Genomic DNA, 21,389 nt, shown 5'->3' on the forward strand with positions numbered 1-21,389 from the left:
GCGGCAGTCGGAGCGGCGGTGGAAGGGGCGCGTGCGGGAAGCTGCGGCGGCGCAGCGGCCGGGGAGGCTGGAGGGGGCGGACTGGGCCGGCTGGCGCGCGCACCCCGGCCCCACCACCCAACCTTCCGCCGCGGCCCGCCCTTCGGGGCGGGGAGCAGAGCGCGCGAGCCGCGGCCGTCAGGACCCGCCCCTTTGCCTCCGTGAGAAGGCGGGCGGGCTGGCGGCGCCGGGAGGCGGGGCCGCGGCGGCCGGCTGGGTGCGCCTCGGCGGCCTCGGAGCTCGCAGACGCTCGGGGGAACATGGCGGCTGCGGAGCCAGCGGTCCTTGCGCTCCCCAACAGCGGCGGCGTGGGCGCGGGGGCGCCGTCGGGCACAGTCCCGGTGCTCTTCTGTTTCTCGGTCTTCGCGCGACCTTCGTCGGTGCCGCACGGCGCGGGCTACGAGCTGCTCATCCAGAAGTTCCTCAGCCTGTACGGCGACCAGATCGACATGCACCGCAAATTCGTGGTGCAGCTCTTCGCCGAGGAGTGGGGCCAGTACGTGGACTTGCCCAAGGGCTTCGCGGTGAGCGAGCGCTGCAAGGTGCGCCTCGTGCCGCTGCAGATCCAGGTGGGTCGCGCGCCTCCCGGTCCCCGAGTCGTTCCCGTGCCGTCCCTGTCCCCTTCCCTGTCCCCTTCCCTGTCCCCGCCTCCGTCGCGCTCCTCAGGTGCCCGGAGCCGCCCGGGCCCCGGGCCCTGCGCGACTGCCTGAGTCCGAAGGGCCGCGCTGCTTTCGCAAGTCCCGGGGCTGGCTGGGGAATGCGCCTGTCCAAAGGTGATGGTCACCAGCTGTCCCCGGCGGGGGCGTGGGCCTCGCAGCTGGGTTTCGGCGCCCGCGAACGCCCCCACGTGTGTTGTCCTCGGTCGTCCGCATCCGCTTTGTATGCCAGGAGCAGGTCCCCATCTCCTGCGTAACCAAAGGGCTGTGCTGTAGTAGCTGTTTTTATTTCGGGGCGATGGGTGATGCGGAATGAGGGAAATGAGATTGTGGGAAGTATTGGTCTTAGGGTTTGTTCCCAGAGTTGTGTTAACCACTTGCGGAAACGCAAACTTTGGGAGTCAAACCCTTTTTCCCTCCTCTTCCCAGCTTCTTCAGTCCTTGGGCTTAAGAGTTCCCTAATCTTAAGTGAAATAACCATTTGCTTAGCCTCCTCCTAGTAAAGTGTCTACTGATTTGATTACATCTTGTTGCCTACATTGAAAAAGTCACTTGACTCCAGGATTGTAATTCCTTCTTAAATACCCAACTTAAGCTAGACCTTAAGTTCCTGGTCCTGCTGGCTGAGAAAGTTGTTCTACCTGAGGATTACTTAACAGCATTTGTTTATTTTAAGCCGTGCTCTCATGCTAGGCGGGTTGATCTCCCGCCCTCTTTAGGATCAAGACTTTCACTGGTGAATTTATATTTTGGAAAGGAAAGAACATAAGCTGTAATTTAGGTAGTACACTGTCAATATTGTTTCTTTAGCTGAGAAAATGATAAGTCATTTTTTCAGAAGACCAAACTGAAATGTGGGATTCAGGGATAAAATATTTTATTATTTAAGTGTCATTTTCTTTCTTTTTTTGTTTTTAGTTTTTATGGACACACAAGTTGTACATATTTATAGGAGACGTGATATTTTGATTCAAGCATACAATGTAATGATTAAATCAGGGTAATTGGAATATCGATCACCTCAAACATTTATCATTTATTTCTTTGTTCCAAATTCACTTTTGTAGTTATTTTGAAATATACAATAAATTATTAACTATAGTTACCCTATTGTGCTACTGAACACTAGAGCTTATTCCTATTATCTGTTTTTTGTACTCATTAACAATGCCATTTTCTGAGGATTATTCCCTAGTTTTTTTTTAGCTGTAGTCGGCAGCTGAATTGATGGTGTTTCCTATCACCCCAACACCCGTGCCGGAAGTGTCCAAAGCAGGTACTTTAGCTTCAGTAGTGTCCCTGCATTCAGAGGACAAAGTCTGAGAGACTGCACTACCTACCACTGGAGAACCTGGAACTGAGTGCAGTGATCTAATACCCCAGAATCTGACCTGCTGCCCAGATAGAGAATTGTAGTTCTTAGGTGGTTAAGACTCCCATTTTTATGTCTACAGGCGTTTTCGTGTCTGACACGTCTCTGCAATCACCTTTGTCAGTCCATTTAGGTTACTGCTGCCAGAATACCCAGATGTTGATGCACCTTTGACAAGTCCATTTATAAAGGCTAGAATCCAAATACTAGCTGCAGAGGTTTGGCGCTATACTTAGGATGCGGACTTCTTTATGAAGCATCTCCTGTTATGGCAGGGAGGGAGGCAGGGCTCTTGTCTAAAATAATGCTATTCTAAACTAGCCCCCAGGTCTGTAAGAGTACCCCCTCCAAGGCAGGATTTTTATATTTGAAAATTTCAGGGCCTTGGTCTGACAACTCTTAAATTAAACATTCTAGAAATTAATGAAACGTACCTGAAAATGCTTGTACGTTCTCAAAAGGTGTTATATAATTCTGATCACCTGTGGCTTTTGAAATGTTTTGCTTGGTATAGGAGATTATGTATAGTTCATTTTTCTGTGATGTTTAAAATAACAATAGCATTACTCTATTCCATCTTTAAAAGAAATTTTTTTCTGCCAACTAGTCCAATAATTGTTAAGCATCAGTTACATTTTTGCACTTATATAAGTTTATATTTTTAACTCTTTAAAATATTTTTTCTTTTCTATTATCTCATTTCAATAGTTATAATACTTTGAAATCTTCAGCCAGATGCCTCTCCTAGCTTAGAGGTAGATAAAGGAAAAGGATATATACATAGATACACATATATACCATATATACCTTCTGATACCTATTTATATCTGTATGAGAAGATATAAATATATATATATACACACACACACACACACAATACGTATGCATATGTATATAATCTCAGAAGAGAAAGTAATGATATTTCTCATGACTACTGTACTATATTCTTTGGAACCTAACAGTATAATCATACAGACTTGGATGTTTTACAGCCCTAAGAGACCATAAGTTCATTGCGCAAACATGTGAGTGGCAGCTTTAAGTGCTTGGCACAGTGAATGCAAACTTGGATTCACTTCTTGTTCCTTACCTAGTAAGTGAACTTTCACTTTGAGCAAGTGCAGAAAAACATGAGGAGGTAGAGGTGAGGAACTTGCTTCAGGTTATAAGGCAAGGCTCTGCATATAAGGCTTCTCCTGTGGAGGAGCTAGCCAGGCATATGCAGAGCATCACTTGCAGCTGACCACAGCACTCCTGCTTGCATGCTTAATGAGAATTGAGCAGTCTGGAAAACAAGCCACAAACTTCAGCTCTTGTTTGTTCATTTGTCTTGGTGCTGCTCCTTGTTCTTTGGAATAAATGTCACTTAGGAAGTCTCAAGGTGGCCCACCGGTGTGTCCATGTTACTGGGCACGGTAGGCTCCTTCCTTGAGTCAAGGACAAAGAGCACAAGTTTGGCCACATGTAGTCTGTTGCATAAATAGCGATTTATTATTTCTCCACACTTGGGCCCTGGACCCTCTGTGGCCCTGGCTCACATACTGTTAGTTTAGAATGTATTCTTCCTTTGCACCATGGTATGAGTTTCCTTCATGATTGTTCTGACTGCTGTGGCTGATGACCTTGTCAAACACAGTGGCTGCTTTTGCCACACTGCACCCGTGCTTGTTAGTGGTTTTAATGAGAACTGATCCTTAAGATCCCCATTGCCAGTATTAGGCTTTGGTAAGTTTTTTGGTGACTTTTTTCTTAAATATTCTTTCAAAATGACAATGTCTGCTGATAGCTCAGGTAGCTAAAGGCATAGTCATGTTTTGTGCTTGGTTTGTATGTCTGCAGCTTTGTCAAATGCTTGAAATCTGATGAATTTTGAGACACGGGAAAGAATGTAAATGAGAGGATTAGATAGTGGGAATTTAGGTCGTTTTTGTGACTTACGAGTTTTAATTTTTCAAGAGGTATTTTCTAAAGTTTAACTAAAGGAAACATTTAACTGTGGGAATTTATGTAAATGTAGGATCATGCCACCACCAGTCCATTTTCCAGCCTGTGACCAGGAAAGACAGAGCCCAGGGAGAAGAGAGGAGGAAATGGACGGTGTAAGAAGGATGCCAGTGAGGGGATTTTACTTCTCTACATAGCAGGAAAGGCTTTGGCAGCTTTGGCCAGAAGATGAGGGCTTTTCTGGGAAGGTTATTTTGACCTTTTCCCAAGATGTTTAACTGGCAGGGCATTGTGCTCCAGCTTTTATTTTCTTGGGAGTTTATTATTATTATAATTATTTTAAACAGGGGCATGAACATTTTATAGCTAGAAGAGACTAACAAGTTCATGGTGGGAAGGGAGGGAAGGCAGGGGGAAAGGAACTTGGTCCGCCTTTGGCTTAGTAGTTTGAAGGTAGTGGTTTTTGATTACAGGATCTTTGCCTTAGGAGCATGACAAGAAGAGCGAGTAGATGAGCTAATGCTCAGAGAGGAGACAGCTGGATCCTGAGGTTGTTGAATTGTCGCCACTCCATTGGTCAGATATGTGTCACTTTAAAAAAAATTAACATTCAGAATAATACTTAAAGCATTGTATACTTTTTTGCTCCTCGTGAATATGTTAGAGCTACCTATAAATAAACTGTGTTTGAGGGTAGGAGCTATGATCTGCATTTCAATTTTTTTTTTCTGAGTTTAGTTAACCAAGGGAATCCTAACGTAGATTCAAACATCACTGTGGTCCTGGGCTTGTCTAGCTTCACCTGCACCCCAATCTGAGGCACAGTCTTAAGAAATCATTCAGTCGTCAGCTCTGGGGTGGGTGGAGACAGCTGGCCTCCCTTGGGAATTTAGAAAACTCATACCTTAACTGGTAAGATAGGGTTGTAACCTTAGGCCAGTGACATCAATGCTCACAATAGATGCGTATGTTGTAAAAATAAGAACCAATTAGTATTATATTCAGCCTAAATTAATAAGTCCCAGATCTGTTTTTCCACGAACAAATCTCATCTTAGTGATTTGGTGAGGTCTTGGTAACATCTAGAAATCTACTTCATGAATTAATTTGTGATTCACTTTCCTTCTGCATATTATGTTAACATAACAAGTTATGCAGTGTTTGTATTCCTACATATGTATTTGTAGATTTCTAAAGGGATCTTAATTGTAAATATTTAACCTCATTAGAGAATAAGTTTTTTAACATATGCTGAGTTTTAGAGTGTAGTGTTTCATATATGAGGGACATTATAATAGCCTAATACATTTATTGATTGATTACATGAAGCCCATTTAATACTTGAAATAGCCCTGTGATGTAGGTACTATTTTTCTTGCTGTGTAATAGATGAGGAAATTGTATTTAGAGATATGTACCTAAGTTCATGTAATTCAAATTAGTGAAATTGAGATTTGGACTCAGATTCTAATGCCTACTGAGGCTTGTGCTGTAAAGGGAATCTTTGTAACCTGGGGGAGTCACATCACAGACCTCTGTTGTAACTGAGTTGACATTGGAGCTGGGCCTTACTATAGCTGTGGTCATTGGATTTCCTTGGAAACACTTGGGACTGAAATAATGATCCCCCAGGTCCCCTTCCATACTCTCTCCCAAGCAGATCATGCCTATTTTGTGACTCTAACTGACTACCAATTATTTTAAGTAACACATTGACACTTCCAAATTTTAATTATTTGAAATCCCTATAGTAATTTACTGTGGGGCTGGGTGATGCGAAGAGTCTTTTGAGTGTGAAATCTAAGGTCAAATCCTAGCTATGACAATTCTTAAGAAAGTGGACAAAATATTTATACTTGAATTTGATCTCTTAAACTCTTGCTTGAGGAAGCCATTGGCTGTGATCAACTTTTTATATTTAAATATATATATTTGTATATGTATCATGTGCAAATGTGTGTGTAGGACTACGTGTAGGTATATAGATATATGAAGGTGTGAATATACATATATTTATATGTGATTTCTTCATAGTCCTTAAATATGCATAGATCTGTAATTGCTGTGCTTTTACTCCTGGTGATATTCAGTCCAGTCAACTTTTAATTTGCTGAGACAGGACTGCTGTCTTACAGTTGTAACATGTAAATGTTTGGCTATTGGCAATATTTTTAGTTATCTTAAAGATTTTGGTTTAAGAGAACTTTATGAGTCAAAGTAAGAAATTTCTGAAATGTAGAGAGTTGTATGTTTTTAACAGCCTGTTGGAATTCATGTGGATTTGGGGCGGGGATTTGGGAGGATTGGATGGGCAGAGTTTTTCAGTTTGTTTTTGGTAGCCTCAAAACTTCCTTTCTGGTTTGTAAGGTATAGAGGTTATTCATAAAGTAGCATCTTTTCCCCCAACTACCATAGCATAGGGAAGCCATTTAAAAAAATTAACTTTTTATTTTAGAATAGCTTTAGATTTATAATAAAGTTGCAAAGATAGTACAGAGAGTTTCTATATTCCTGTACCCAGATTCCCTGTTGTTTTTTTGTTTGTTTGTGAGACAGGGTCTTGCTGTGTTGCCCAGGCTGGAGTGCAGTGGTGCAGTTTTGGCTCACTGCAGCCTTGACCTACCATTCACAGAGGATCTTCCAACCTCAGCCTCCTGGGGAGCTAGGCAACCAAGTTTAGCTAATTTAAAAAAATTTATTTTGTAGGTTGGGTGTGGAGGTTCACACCTATAATCCCAGCACTTTAGGAAGCCAAGATAGTCAGATCACTTGAGCCCAGGAGTTCAAGACCAGCCTGGGCAACATCATGAAACCCGTTTCTGCTAACAATACAAAAATTAGCTGGTGCAGTTGTGCACGCCTGTAATCCTGGCTACTTGGGAGGCTGAGGCATGAGAATTGCTTGTACTGGGAGGAGGAGGTTGCAGTGAGCTAAGATGGTGCCACTGTACTCCAGCCTGGGTGACAGAGTGAGATTCTGTCTCAAAAAAACACATGTTTTGTAGAGACAAGGTTTAACTGTGTTGCCTAGGCTGCTCTTGCAATCCTAGGCTTACGTGATCCTCCCACCTTGGCCTCCCGAAGTGCTGGGATTACTGACGTGAGCCACCATGCCCAGCCAGATTCCCTAACATTAACATTTGATATTCCTGCAGTACATTTGTCACAACCAAAGAACCAACATTGGTACGTTACTGTTAACCACACTTTATTCAGATTTCACTAGCTTTTCCCTAATGTCCTTTTTCCGTTCCAGAATCCAAACTAGAATACTAATTACGTTTAGTCGTGATGTCTCCTTTGGCTCCTCTAGTCTGTGACCTTTTCTCAGACTTTGCTTTCAATGACCTTGACAGTTTTGAGGCACACTGGTCAGATATTTTGGTAGAATGTCCCTCAATTTTGATTCATTTGATGTTTTTTTCATTGATGGACTGGGGTTGTGAAATTTCAAGAGGAAGGTCATGAGGGTCATTCTCATATCAAGTGTACATGTTATTAACATGATGTCATTAATTACATTAATCTTGATCACCTGGCTGAGACATAGTCGTCACATCTCTCCATTGTAAAGTTACTCCTCCCCTCTATACTCTACTCTTAAGAAGCAAAGTACTAAGTGCAGCCACGTTCAAGAGGATGTAAGAAGTTAAACATCTTACATAGATACTCTCCACATCCTATTCAAGAGGATATGGAGAATGTCTATGAAAGGTAGGAATATTTTTTATTCAGTAAATTGTAACCTGTACTCTGCTTTAAAATCATGCCTTGCCACTGTATTCTTTGTTTACTGAAAGTTTGTGGATGGTAAGTTCCTATACTAGAAAGGTTTTGCAGTGGTGAGGATTTTAGGGCTATGTTTTTGACCTCCTCAATTTGTGTCGAGTGTGACACATCTGATGCGGTCCCCTGTCCAGAACTCATGGCTAAAATGAAGGGCAGGGAAACACCACGTAGCAAGAACTGGAGACCACAACTCTGGATATTTAGGGTTCCTGGGTAGATAAGGATTTACTCCTTTAAATACCTCAACTTAAAAATATCTTGGCCATTTTATATTGTAGTCCTTCTGAAATATATAATTTAACAGTTTCTTAATGAGTGTGCTGGAATGATATTTTCCTAACTTATAAGTTAGAACAGCTTTTTACTCCTCCACTGGAGGCCTAGACTGTAGCACTGTTTGACTTTTGATCTGTTTTTATCATATTTGGAATCTTTTCTCTGTCAGCTATTATTTCTTGCTGCTGTCAGTTTGCCTGCCTCCAGCAGTTTCCTTTCTGATTTGCTGTTTATAACCTTCTGTGAATTTAGAAACCATACCAACCAAACTTTTTAGGAATGTATACAGAGTTAGTCAATACAGTATAAGATAGGATCTGAGAGCTGGAATTCTAAGCAAGTGTGAGCTCTAAGCATGTTAGTAAATGGCCTCCACCATACTTAGGCAACTGCCCGGGAATTTTATTTATCATACTTTTTTCTTTTTGGCTGGTTCTCACCTGTTGTGGAGATTGGCTTAGTTGCATTGTGGTTATTTCAGTAGGCCTGCTGCAGGCAAACTGCTTTATGTAGTGTGCCCTGAACACATTGTGAATGCCTAGGAGTCCATGATTCAAATTTATAAAAATGTAGATATTGAGCCTTTTGAGTCAATATTTAATGTTTACAGAGAATTTAGTGATTAGTATCCTAAGTGCACAAAAATTAGCCTTCCCAGCAATGCATTTATGTATAAGATCCTAGTCATTACTTTTGAAAATGACCAAAGTGGAGGCATAATACTTGCATTAAAAATTAAGCGAGGAAACAGCCAAAGCTAGACTATGTAATATGCTTAAGTGTTAATACTTGCATTAAAAAATTAAGCAGGGAAATAGCCAAAGCTAGACTGTATAATATGCTTGAGTATTTATTTTAATCACACTTTATTGGAAAAGTAGGAAAACCCTATATATGGGGTAAGAATTACAGATGGCTCTCACATTCTAACATGAATTTGGTATTGGATTATGCAGGGCTAATTAATAAACATCTATAGAGTCAGTACCAGAGGGAGATTAAAGTGCCAGGGTACCTCAGACCAGGACATAGGTAAAACAAAATTCAAACCAATTAGAACAGTTACATCATTAAGGATTAAAGATTTCTTAATGGTTATTTTAATTCATGTAGTAATTGTTTCCGAAGAGTCAACCACCTGCAGAGATACTAAGGAGAGTCCAAGGCTGTGCTGGTGGTGAAGACAAACCATGTAATCCGGACACAGACTCCTCTAGAATATTATTAATAATTGTTATCTGTAGGTGGTTTCAGGGGTAGCAAAATAGGATAATTAGAGGGATGATTTAAGGAGAGGCTGGTAAGGGTATTGATAATGGTTCATTCAGGACCAGAACACATTCTTTACAGAACTTCCTGCAACTTGGAAAAGAAAGAAAAGCACCTCAGACTTTTCAGAATCCAGTGAGAGTAAATTCTTATATTGAATGGTGATTTTTGCTTTTTGGTGGATCCATATTGGGCCTAAATTGTTACAGACCAACTGCAGCAATTAATATGAGGCTTGGTAATCTAATACCCACTCTCCATCTTAATACATTAACTTTCCTTATTGCGGTAACTATAGTTTAAGAATGGAGATGTCAAATATAGGTCTCTTCCTTGTGAAGTAAAGGACAGTTCATTTAACAGCAATGATGTGCTTGATATCATTTCCTTGCATTTTGTTTGGACTCTAAAAGTTATTCTTGAGAATAGCATTTTCATATTTCTATATCAGTGACAGCAGTAATTCTGGATTTGCTTCTATCTGTTTTTTGTTTTGTTTTAATTTTTATATTCCTGACATGGATATTTTAAGTTTTACTTTTTATGCTTATAAGCAGCACCATCATCAGATTTTTTTCTATTGTAACACTTTTTCTGATTTTGAAGAAATGTTTTTACATAACATTCAGGAAATGTGTTTAAATAACATTTGAAAAATATAGGAAAGGTTAAAAAAAAAAGAAATTACCAACATCCCTAATTATATAAGCACTTATTAATATTGTAATGTACTATACTTCTACTTTTACTCATATTTTTACATTATTAAAATACTATTGAACTGCACTTTTTAAAAATTAACATTATGCGTCTTTTTCCTTGGATGGTATGAATTCTTTAAAAACATATATACATATGTCTTTTAATTGGGTAAAAAATGTTTTGTCACATGCATGTGTTAAAATATGTTATACCATTTCTGTATTGTTGGTCCCTGGTTCATTTCTAATTTCCACTATTAAAAGCAATTCAGAGAACATCTTTTTGGGTATTTTTTTTTCTGTAATTCAGATACTTTTTTTGGATAATAGCTGTAGAAATTGACTTACTGGGTCAAACAATAGGACCATTTTTCTTCCTTTATTGACCTCCACTGAAAATAAATGTCATTGTATAACAAGTGCTAAATCATTCTTTTTCTTTTTTCCTCAGCTCACTACCCTGGGAAATCTTACACCTTCAAGCACTGTGTTTTTCTGCTGTGATATGCAAGAAAGGTTCAGACCAGCCATCAAGTATTTTGGGGACATTATTAGTGTGGGACAAAGATTGGTATGCTTGTTTATTTATTTGTTCTTATTGGCTGAATCATGATATACACTCATATGCACACATATGTATATAGCTAATTGTTTTTGTGTTTGGTTATTTTTTTCAGTTGCAAGGGGCCCGGATTTTAGGAATTCCAGTTATTGTAACAGAACAGTACCCTAAAGGTCTTGGGAGCACTGTTCAAGAAATTGATTTAACAGGTGTAAAACTGGTACTTCCAAAGACCAAATTTTCAATGGTATTACCAGAAGTAGAAGCGGCATTAGCAGAGATTCCCGGAGTCAGGAGTGTTGTATTATTTGGAGTAGAAGTAAGTACCTGTTACTGTGTTTTAGGCACGGTATTGTTTATAGAAAACTCAATATTTATGAAATGTAATATCGTATATTGTATGCCATGTAGACAATAATAATGAGGACAAACAGCCACCATGTATTATGTTCACTCTTTGCATGGCACTGATCTGAACATATTACAGCTGTTTATTTATTAAGTCGCTCATAGCCACGTAAGAGCTAAATACTCAATAGTCTCCCCATATTGAAGAGGAAACTAAAATACTGAGATGTTGTATAACTGAGTTGAATGTATATAGGCTGGTTGATTCTTGGTCCTGTACTTTTTTAACTACTACGTTTGGAACACATTTTCACCAAAGGCATTATTTTAATTTATGTCTTATAGGATTTCAGTTAGGTCATAGTTTCGTGCTAGAAAATACCTTGGAGGTTATGTTGTTCATTGTCTTTCAAATTATGTATGTATCTTTTTACAGGGGAAAAATACAAATGAATTCCTGTTGCTGATTTCAATTGATTTATTCCTAGCTTTTAAACAACTATTAAACTAAAATTTTAAAAATTATGAAAATAACACTAAAAACAATGAAATAAAAATATTAATTTAATGTGATTAAGACAATTTGAAGGTAAGTTTCATAGTAGTAGGTTTTAATAGTAGAAAGCTGTTTCCTCAGGTTTAGATGTATGTTCAATATTTCTGAATTTTGAGACAGTAGAGAAGAAGCCTATTTTATATAAATATGTTGTACCAAGTGGTGTTGCTAGCTGCCCTTTTTTTTTGCTTATTCATCATCATTAGACCTTATGCTCAATCACAATTATCTTTGAGTAGTCCTTCAAATGCTAATTTTAATGAGGTGTCATTTGATAATTCTCCATGACTCTGTTGTCATGTGAAGATAAAGTTGACATTGTGGCATCATTGAAATGTACTTTCATTAGTTGTAATATATGATTCAGTTATTGTTGAAACCTGTTTTCACTCTATAGTATCTGTTAATGAATTGTCACAAGTTAGTACTTACAGAGATGGAATCTGTATAATACATTTGCTGATGATATGAACTGGGTATTTTTTTGCCTGCATGAGTTATTTTTAACTTGGCCTACCTTTACTACAGAGTGCCTTGTAATGACTCAGTTTTCCCACTAACTTCTCAGTCTCCAAGACTGCAGATTCATTCTTCATATTGGGTACTTAGGGTGAATGAAGAAATAAACTCAAAAGTGGTACCAAAACTGAGTGCTAATAATCAGCTATGTGAAGGTCATCCAGATCACGTGGAGCAAAATCTTTAACAAATTCTTGCAGAACTCTAAGAATATGTTTAAGGTTCTTAGTATCAGAAACATTAGTCTAATTCGGTTCCTGATTTTACAAATGAATAAGCCAAAGCCAGAGATACTGTTTTATGCTCCAGATTATGTAGTTAATTAGAAGCAAAACTAGATTTAGAACAAGGTCCTTAGATGATTTATAGTGCTCTTTCTACTTTGTCATGTTGTTGTACATTTGTAAACTGCTTTCAGTTTGCCATGTTATTACATATGAGTTTTTTTACTTTCCTACTAGACTCATGTGTGCATCCAGCAAACTGCCCTGGAGCTAGTTGGCCGAGGAGTTGAGGTTCATATTGTTGCTGATGCCACCTCATCAAGAAGCATGATGGACAGGATGTTTGCCCTTGAGGTAATTGTCCTGCTTGGAAATAGATCGTTTGTCAGGTTTTCCAAATAAATTAGAAGAATGCTGGATATTTAACAGGAATAAAAGATTTACCGCCTAAATTTGAGTTTCGTCTGGCAACATCAGCCTGCTTGATTTCAACTGTGCACTGACTGACCCTTAAGGCCTCACCACCATATCCCATTTTATGTCTCATCTCCTCCTTAGATCTAAGTTTCTTACGTTGTCACAAACTCCTTTACGTCTTTCATCATTTTTTTGCCCTAGTTTTATACATGAACTAGGAGATATTCCAAGAAGCCTAACCTAAACTTTTTAAAGGTTTGCAAATTAAAAATAGCTCAGTGGGGTTTAACTCATCTAGCCAAAAGCTACAGCAGAGCGGGCCTAACCTGGTTTAACATTATGTGGTGAGCCTTCTGTATCCGCAGGTTCCATGTCCGTGGATTCAGCCAACCTCAGATAGAAAATATCAGAAATAAAAAACAATAAAAACTAACATCACAACAATAAAAATAAATAGAATAGTAGTGCAGAGTAACATCTATTTACATAGCACTTACATTGTATGGGTATTATAAGTAATATAGACATAATGTATACAGGATGTGCATAGGTTATATACAAATACTATGCTATTTTATATTAGGGACTTGAGCATCCATGGATTTTGGTAGGGGGTCGGGTGGCATCCAGGAACCAATTCCTCATGGATACTAAGAGTTGACTATTAGATTTCCTCAGACTTGAATTTCTCGGACTAGGAGGTGTATCATTGTGGACACCACTCACATACAGTGCTTCCTGGCACTCTGTCATTAGAGTGTCACCATGTCCCATAGAATCTGGGAGTGTGTAATTCTCTGTCAGCATGGCCCAACAGTAGTATGTCAAGCATTTTCTTTTCCAAGACTTTTAAAAGACTTGCCACATAATCTTGGGAAACATTCACTTCGTATTGTGGTTTGATCTCTCTCTCTCATATTTAATTCTAATTTTGTAATAATTTTAGAGCAATGTGCATGTGGATTTAATTGCTGAGTTCTTTAACTGTTTATTGAGAATGGGAAATACAGGGGTTTGTTTTTTTGAGACCCTCCAGTGTTCCATGCACAGTCTGGCCTGTGGACTGCCTTTTTGTGTAGGCAAGTAGGAATGCTAACTCATGCCTTTAGCCTAGTGTGTACTCCAGGGTGGTAAGATAGAGCAAATGAGAAAGGGGAGGAGCTTGTCAGAGGAAAGAAGGGAGAAGAGTACAGGACCACAGGGTGGTGGGGAGCAGGCGGGTAGATGGCCACAGCAGTTGCATTAGGGTCCTTATTACTATTCCTGAAGCAGAATCCTATATTGAGATTACAAATAGAAATTATATGGAAATTATTTATTTTGTTTAGCTGTTTTCAAATTCATTAGACTATTAGAATCCTTGGTAGTTAAGTACTATAAGTGTTGCTTCTTTCAATCTCAGCAAAGATCTTTAGTCATATGCTTTTTTTTTTTTTTTTTTTTTTTTTTTTGAGATGGAGTCTTGCTCTGTCACCCAGGAGTGCAGTGGTTCCATCTTGGCTCACTGCAACCTCCACCTCTGGGTTCAAGCAATTCTCTCTGCCTCAGCCTCTGAGTAGCTGGAATTACAGGTGCCCACCACCATGCTAATTTTTATATTTTTAGCAGAGATGGGATTTTGCCATGTTGGCCAGCTTGGTCTCAAACTCCTGACCTCAGGTGATCCCCCTACCTCTGCCTCACAAATTGCTGGGATTACAGGCATGAACCACCATGCCTGGCCAGACCTTTAATCAGTTCTTATAGTCATGAGTTAATCAACTTCTACTTTTCAAGTTTTCCTAGTAACCTGAGTTTAAACACTTTGCTGTCAGGTCTTCACCACCTCAACAAGCAGCTCTTTCAGCCACTGTGGATAACCCTTTCTTGTAATGCTAAAGTCCAGAACTTGGGAAGTAAAAAACAAAAAACACAAAACAAACTTCCTTGCTTGTAAAAAAAAGACTTTTTTCAAGGATTTTTCCCATACATTAATATTTTCTTAGATATGTCTTTGTTATGGCAACTCGTGTAAAATGTTGATTGACAGTTCTGTCTTTGCACAAGACAGAGATTGAAAACGTAATTCTCATCTGAACCATTCTTTGAGAGGCAATCTGTAATCTCTTGGATTAGGAATCCACATGATGTGGCGATAATGGGGGTTTGAATGCAGGTTCTGATGTTTTATAAATTTGTATCCTTGAACAAGTTGTGTAGTCTCTATGCCTCGGATTTCTTATTGGTGAAATGGAAAGGATAATAGCAACAAGATCATAGGATTTTTTTGAGAATGGAATGAGATAATATACTGATAGCAGTTAGGACAGTGCATGACACAGTAAATACTCAGATGTTAGCTGCTGCTTTTTTTTGTTACTGATTGTTGTCTTTGTGAGGTTAGTCACCAGAGATGTCTAAGCACATAACCTTTTAGACCCAGAAGGAACTAGTCCTGGAATGTTCTGAGGAGGGAGAGAAAGAATCTGTTGTCTGGGGTGGATTTGGAAGGGCCCGGAGCACCAGCATTGCCTGGGGTTAAAGTGTGGAGGTTGAAAGGGGAAAACCGATCATAGATAAGTCAGGAGGTGATAGGGAAGATCTGCCATATTACCGATTTTTTCTCTTAGTCTTGATTTGATATGGAGGTCATTTACGTTGTCCCTAAATTTGAGGAGGTGGGGGGAATGTTAAGGGTTCTTTGTTTCCATAACTGTGAAAGTTAAAATACCATTGCGGTCCTTTCCTCTTCCTCTCTATTCCTTTAGAACATAACTATTTAAGATAATTCCCAAGACTATCTATATTGCCTGTTGAGATTATTATAAGATTCATAGTTTGCATTATTGAAATTTCACTGTACCAGGGTCTGTGGCATGTGCTTTATTCAATAAATGTTTTCCAGGGTATTTGTCATCTGAAAGACCTTACTTCTTTCAATTAACAATTGTAGAGTGCATGAAGAATAAGAGAATAAAATTCTCTCTTGAAATTGATGTCCTTGTACATCTGGGGAGTTTTAGTGTTACTTGGAAATCTAATGGGTTTAGTCTTTTTCCCCCTCTCTGCGGCTTTCATGACTTAGTGCACGTGCATTTTTTAGGTTTGTGGGTCAGAGCAACCTTTCTTTTCCTTTGGCCTAGTTGTACTAGTTTTGCAAGTGTAAGGGGAGAACTTCAGAAGTCTACTGCACATGTACCTGTGTGCATTAAATGGCTAGAGTTTTAATTGCCCCTTTTTAAGCCAGGAGAGAAAGTGGGCTTGGGACCGGCATTGTCAGGCTGGTGGGCAGGAACCTGCCAGGTAGGTCTGGAAAGCTGCTGCTGTTCTCTCTCTGCTCAGGCACCTTCTCTGGTTGGGAAAGGGCAGGCACTGGGGAACAGCTAAGAGCCAGATTGAAAAACTGCATTTGCTAAGCTACAACTTCCCCTAACATAGGTTCCTGGCTAGATTATTTTAAACTTAGTCAGTATTGGCCACATCTCAATCTTGAAGCAAAGTAATAGTGTATAGGTGTCACTTTCCCAAAATGTGTTTCTGTGTTTACTTCCCACTCTGCCCCTGCCATGGTGACCTGACTCTCAGCATCACTGAGGCTTGTAATGGACCAGGCTCAGGTCAGCAGAGCATTAGGGAAGGCTGGACATTGTAGACAGGCTTCTTCCAGGGTCACCAGCTTCCTTCCTTAGCTTGGGAACGGATTTCTCTCCTTCCTGACTCACTAAAGAACTAGGAAGATTATTGAGAATTAACCTTTATTGGCACATTGGAGTATGCAGTGTAAAGCCCTCTCACAGACATTGAAAGCCTGCGATTTAGTCCTTGATTCAGACTGAATCATTGCAAGTCAATTGATTCAACAGTGAGCAGTAGGGAAGGCAGGGCTGGGCAGGGCAGGCAGCTGGTGATGGGGAGAGCTGGATATGAATCACTAGATATTCAGTGCTGTTTTCACACAACTGGACTGTAGCTAGTCCTGTTTGTTATCTGCCTTTCTGTCTGAAGCAAGCACACAATCTTTTCATATTTTTGAATGTTTTTGATGTGATTAATCAGCTGACTGTAAAGCAAGGAGGAGGAAATTAGGGCTTCCAGCAGTCTTGAAAAAATCCTCAGAAATAACTCATATATGTCTAAGCCAACAGCCTTACCCCAGGCCCCCAACCCCTGTAAATACCTGCTGTTTGTTGTTGTTGTTTTAATTACTGCAGAGTTCTGGCTAGCTGCTCTGTGCCCTTTTCTGTACTGGTCGTTGAGGTCCAAGCTTGCTTTCTGACAAGTAGGTTATGGCTTATACTCTATTCTACCTCATTAGGGATAAAAATAAAGAGCTACCAGTGGAAAGGTTCAGTCGGCTGATATATAGCCATTGAAGGAAGACTAACTTATACTCTGCAAGTGCTTCCTGGGTTTTTTCGTCTGACTTGCCTAGAAATTGTTTCTAACTACTTCATCTTCCATGCTTTTTACATGTATGCTTTTTGGATAACAGTTTGCATGTTTTTCCCCCTTTCTGATAACGAATGCAGAGAATGAATCTGTGCTATAGAATTCTTCTGTTTTTCTCCTTTCCTCCCTCTACCCTTCCCCCTGGCTTTTTGTTCTTTGCTCTCTTCTTTCCCTTCCTTCCCTTTTTCTTGTCCTTTTTCTCTATCTTTTCCTCCTTGAGTTTCTGTCCTTAGTATTATGATTCCGCTGGGGCAATTTGGCAAGGACATTCTTTGACCAGTCAATGAAACTGTTCACAACCTTGAATTTTGCACTCTTGTTTAGTGATACTGCAGTGTTTATGATGGCAGTAGCAGTGATGGTTCCCTTATCATCCAGGGAGTACATGCTTAAACTTCACACAGAGAGAGCTCTTTTGCCGCCCATAATTTCTAGATAAAGGAACTCTTAATTATAGAAAGTACTCACATGCTTAGGTCAGATGCTTTGGTGAAGTAAAAAGAAATTAAGAACCATCATTTTAATTCTTATAGTACTTTTAATCCAATTAAACAATTTATATGAAATTGGATAATTAATTACTAATGAAATGTTCTAGACAGCTATAATTGTATCAATAGCACAGCTAATGGAACTTTAGAAATATTACATCCCCCTCCATTTTTAAAACATAAATAGCTACAGATTATCACGAATACCAGGCATAAGTATTATTATGCATCATGATCTCAGTTAAACTGCAGAGGGGGAAATGTGGACAGAGGCACCTTTTAAAAAATCTCAATAGTAGAACTAGAAATAAAAGTTTAATAAATTTAGAAGTCACATGTTTATTTATTGCAGCACTATTCGCAACAGCAAAGACTTGGAACCAACCCAAATGCCCATCAATGATAGACTGGATAAGGAAAATATGGCACATACACACCTTGGAATACTATGCAGCCATTAAAAAGAATGAGTTCATGTTCTTTGCAGGGATATGGATGAAGCTGGAAAGCATCATTCTCAGCAAACTTAACACAGGAACAGAAAACCAAACACTGTGTGTTCTCATTAATAAGTGGGAGATGAGCAAGGAGAACACATGGACACAAGGAGGGAAACATCACACAACAGGGCTTGTCGGGGTGTGGGGCTAGGGGAGGGATAGCATTAGGAGAAATACCTAATGTAGATGACAGGGTGATGGATGCAGCAAACCATCATGGCACGTGTATACCTAGGTAACAAACCTGCATATTCTGCACCTGTATCCCAGATCTTAAAGAATAATAATAATAAAAAGCAGTCACAAACAGCCCTCATTTGAGTCAATGAATGAGTAAGAGATGAAGCACAAACCTGCCAGGAGCATTTAGGAAATAGTAGCAATTAAATGTCCAAATGTTTAATGATGGGCATATAGTTTCCAACCATTCCTTTTCTCTCTGTCATCTCATGTTTTATAGTCATTAGTGCCCTGTTTTGGGCACATATATGGCATAAAATTGGCTACCTGTTCACTTTTACTTGTTCCTAGTCCACTTTACTTATATTAAGAATAATACTGATTTTGTGGTATGGCTGGTCTTAAAATCCATCCCCATCATTGAATTTGATGGTATGGCTGGGAACCATGGTTTCAGTAGAGGACACTAATGATTGTATCCCAGAATAGTCTTACTCTTTTAAAATAGTGTTCATTCTCATGCTTATTTCTTGATTTGCCTTTATCTTTTTGTTAAAGCGTCTCGCTCGAACCGGGATCATAGTGACCACAAGTGAGGCTGTTCTGCTTCAGCTGGTAGCTGATAAGGACCATCCAAAATTCAAGGAAATTCAGAATCTAATTAAGGCGAGTGCTCCAGAGTCGGGTCTACTTTCCAAAGTATAGGACATTTGACGGACTGGTATTCAACACACTGGTGAAAGACAGTCAGGGGAAGGACTGTAAGCCCACACAAGCTCTTATCTCTACTAGAATTAAAATGTTAAGTCAAAAACGGCTCCTTTTTGCGCCTCTTAGTGAAACTTAACCAGCTAGACCATTTGGGTACCAGCATTTAGTTACAAATGTCAAAGGCTTCAGGTGCTGCTTACCTTCCTGTTTTGTTTATGTGCTTTTATTTATTAAAACAATTACAGTGAAGGTGCCTGTTTTGTCTATACTGTGTACTCCGATCGTATCTTTCCAAAGTGCACACTCTTGTGAAGTTTTCTTAAATTGTGCACTTTAAAGAAAACGAAGTACCAATAATGATTTGACTTTTATATTACTGTAAGATGTTATAATGTTAATGTGGATGTAGTGCTTTTACTTTACAGATTGATTGGAATAAGATTACTGTATAGGATTTTACACACAGGACTCTGGATCATGTTACCCACTCCCCTCACAGTGTTTTCCACTTACTGAGTGAGTTGCATTGATCTATCCATACCAAATAATGTTGAATAATTACATATCTTTCTTGATTATACTGATTTTTTATTTTGGTCACTGTTACTAATTCTCCGTTAATGTTCTCTCTTTTAACTGTATCTTTTACTAAGAAAAGCTCCTTGGATTATTGTTTATTTTAATTTTGAAAACAGATGGGATTGAAGGGTTTGAAATATTACATAGTTGGTGAAGGGCTGTTTTAACATCTTTGAAGTATGACTTTAGCTGAATATCTTCACAACCATCTTGAATACATCTTCTAATATCTACAAGATTTAGCAAAAAGATAAAGCCTGGGTAGAATATCATTTTAAAATGTTCATGTTGTGTTCTATATTTTCTCCACCTACTCTCCAAATACTATAATGCAAAACGTATCAGTAATGATTTAGTAATATTAATTTTGTGGTCATTATTACTCTTCAATAAATTTATTTTCATTAAATACTTATTAGAAGGTTTTGAAATGTTTTTCAAATATGTGAAATGTAGAACATTGCTGTCTTTTATATTAAAGTAATTAAAGAAAATGTATTGTGATTGAAATTATTTTGTCCTCCACAAGATGGCTCTATGAGTATTCTTCCAGGGATTCTAATATTTATTTAAGGTAATAAAATCTTGACATTTATTATCTTTCAACTCATGGGAGTTTTCGAAGAAGGAAAATCCTTTGTAGGTAGGGGCAGATGAATTTTACTGAAGGGTGAAAGGCCTTCTTCATTCTTTAAGAGCAGATATTTTTATTTTTCCTATTGTCAGTGGTAACAAATAGCAACCTGGTGTGTTTAAATATTTTTTTTCCAACCATTTGTGTGTCAAAAAAGAAGAATCAAATATTTCTTACCTTTAAATATAGTTTTTTTAAAATTTAACCTAGTGCTTATCAAACGTTAATATGAATGCAAATTATTTGAGGATCTTGTTAAAATGCTGATGCTCACTCAGTAGGTCTGCTGTGCAGCCGGAGGTGACATCTTGCATTTCAAAAAAGTGAGCAGTTTCCACCAGTGCTGTTCAGAAAGGACTATATTTGAAATAGCAAGAATTTAACTCACAAACAACTGTTTTCCACCACTGCACCCAAAGCTTTCAGGGCTCAGTGAAATACCAGCACAGAGAAGCCTTTTCACAAGTGAAACCAATTCTGTGACCTCAGATTAGTTTCCTCTGGCTTCCATAACAAACTATTATACCACAAACAGTGTTGTAAAACAACACAAGTGTATTCTTGCAGTTCTGTAAGTTAGAATTCTGAAATGAGTTACTGGGCTAAGATCAAGATATCAGTAGGGCTGTGTTCTTTTCTGGAGGCTGTAGGGAAGAAGTTGTTTCCTTGCTGCTCTATGCTTCTAGCATTCACCCACATTTTTTTTGGCTTTTGTGGTCACATTTCTACCTCTTCTAAGGCAACAAAGGTGTTTCTGGTTCTTCTTATGTCACATCTGTCTGACTTACTCTTCTGTCTTCCGCATTCTGACTTAAGAGCTCGTGATTTAAGGTCAGGTGATCAGAACCTTATTCCATCTGCAACCTAGGTTTTCTTTTGCTGTGTAACAAAATATTCACAGGTTCCAGGGATTACAACATTAACATTTTTGGTTGCCACTCTGTGTAACGCAGGCACCACCATGGGATTTAGTATTTTATTTCATTTTGTCATTTGTCATATTTCCATCTTTTCCCCTATGATATAAGCTTTCTGAAAGCAGAGATTGTGCATTATATATAGTCATTCTGGAAACATTTTGAAAACCCACTAAGTTTGAAACATTTTGCTTTGTGCTGAGGATAAAAAGATTCCCCCAGGAAACTTACGATGTGGCACAAATCAGATACAATTCTCAGTAAATGTGAACTGAAT

At 39.0% G+C, this 21,389-nt stretch overlaps 1 protein-coding gene across 1 annotated transcript; it reads left to right on the top strand.

Moving 5' to 3' along the window:
* Positions 1-299: 299 nt before the first annotated feature.
* Positions 300-19,972, top strand: ISOC1 (isochorismatase domain containing 1). The gene is made up of 5 exons (XM_012447953.2): positions 300-608; positions 10,498-10,617; positions 10,724-10,927; positions 12,493-12,609; positions 18,830-19,972. Exons 1-5 carry the CDS (start codon positions 300-302, stop codon positions 18,974-18,976), a joined length of 897 nt encoding a protein of 298 aa, XP_012303376.1. The 3' UTR covers positions 18,977-19,972.
* Positions 19,973-21,389: the final 1,417 nt, after the last annotated feature.

The sequence above is a fragment of the Aotus nancymaae genome, unplaced genomic scaffold (genome assembly GCF_030222135.1).
Source record: "Aotus nancymaae isolate 86718 unplaced genomic scaffold, 86718_ANA_hifiasm-v0.15.2.pri h1tg000064l_1, whole genome shotgun sequence".
NCBI classification, from domain to species: domain Eukaryota; kingdom Metazoa; phylum Chordata; class Mammalia; order Primates; family Aotidae; genus Aotus; species Aotus nancymaae.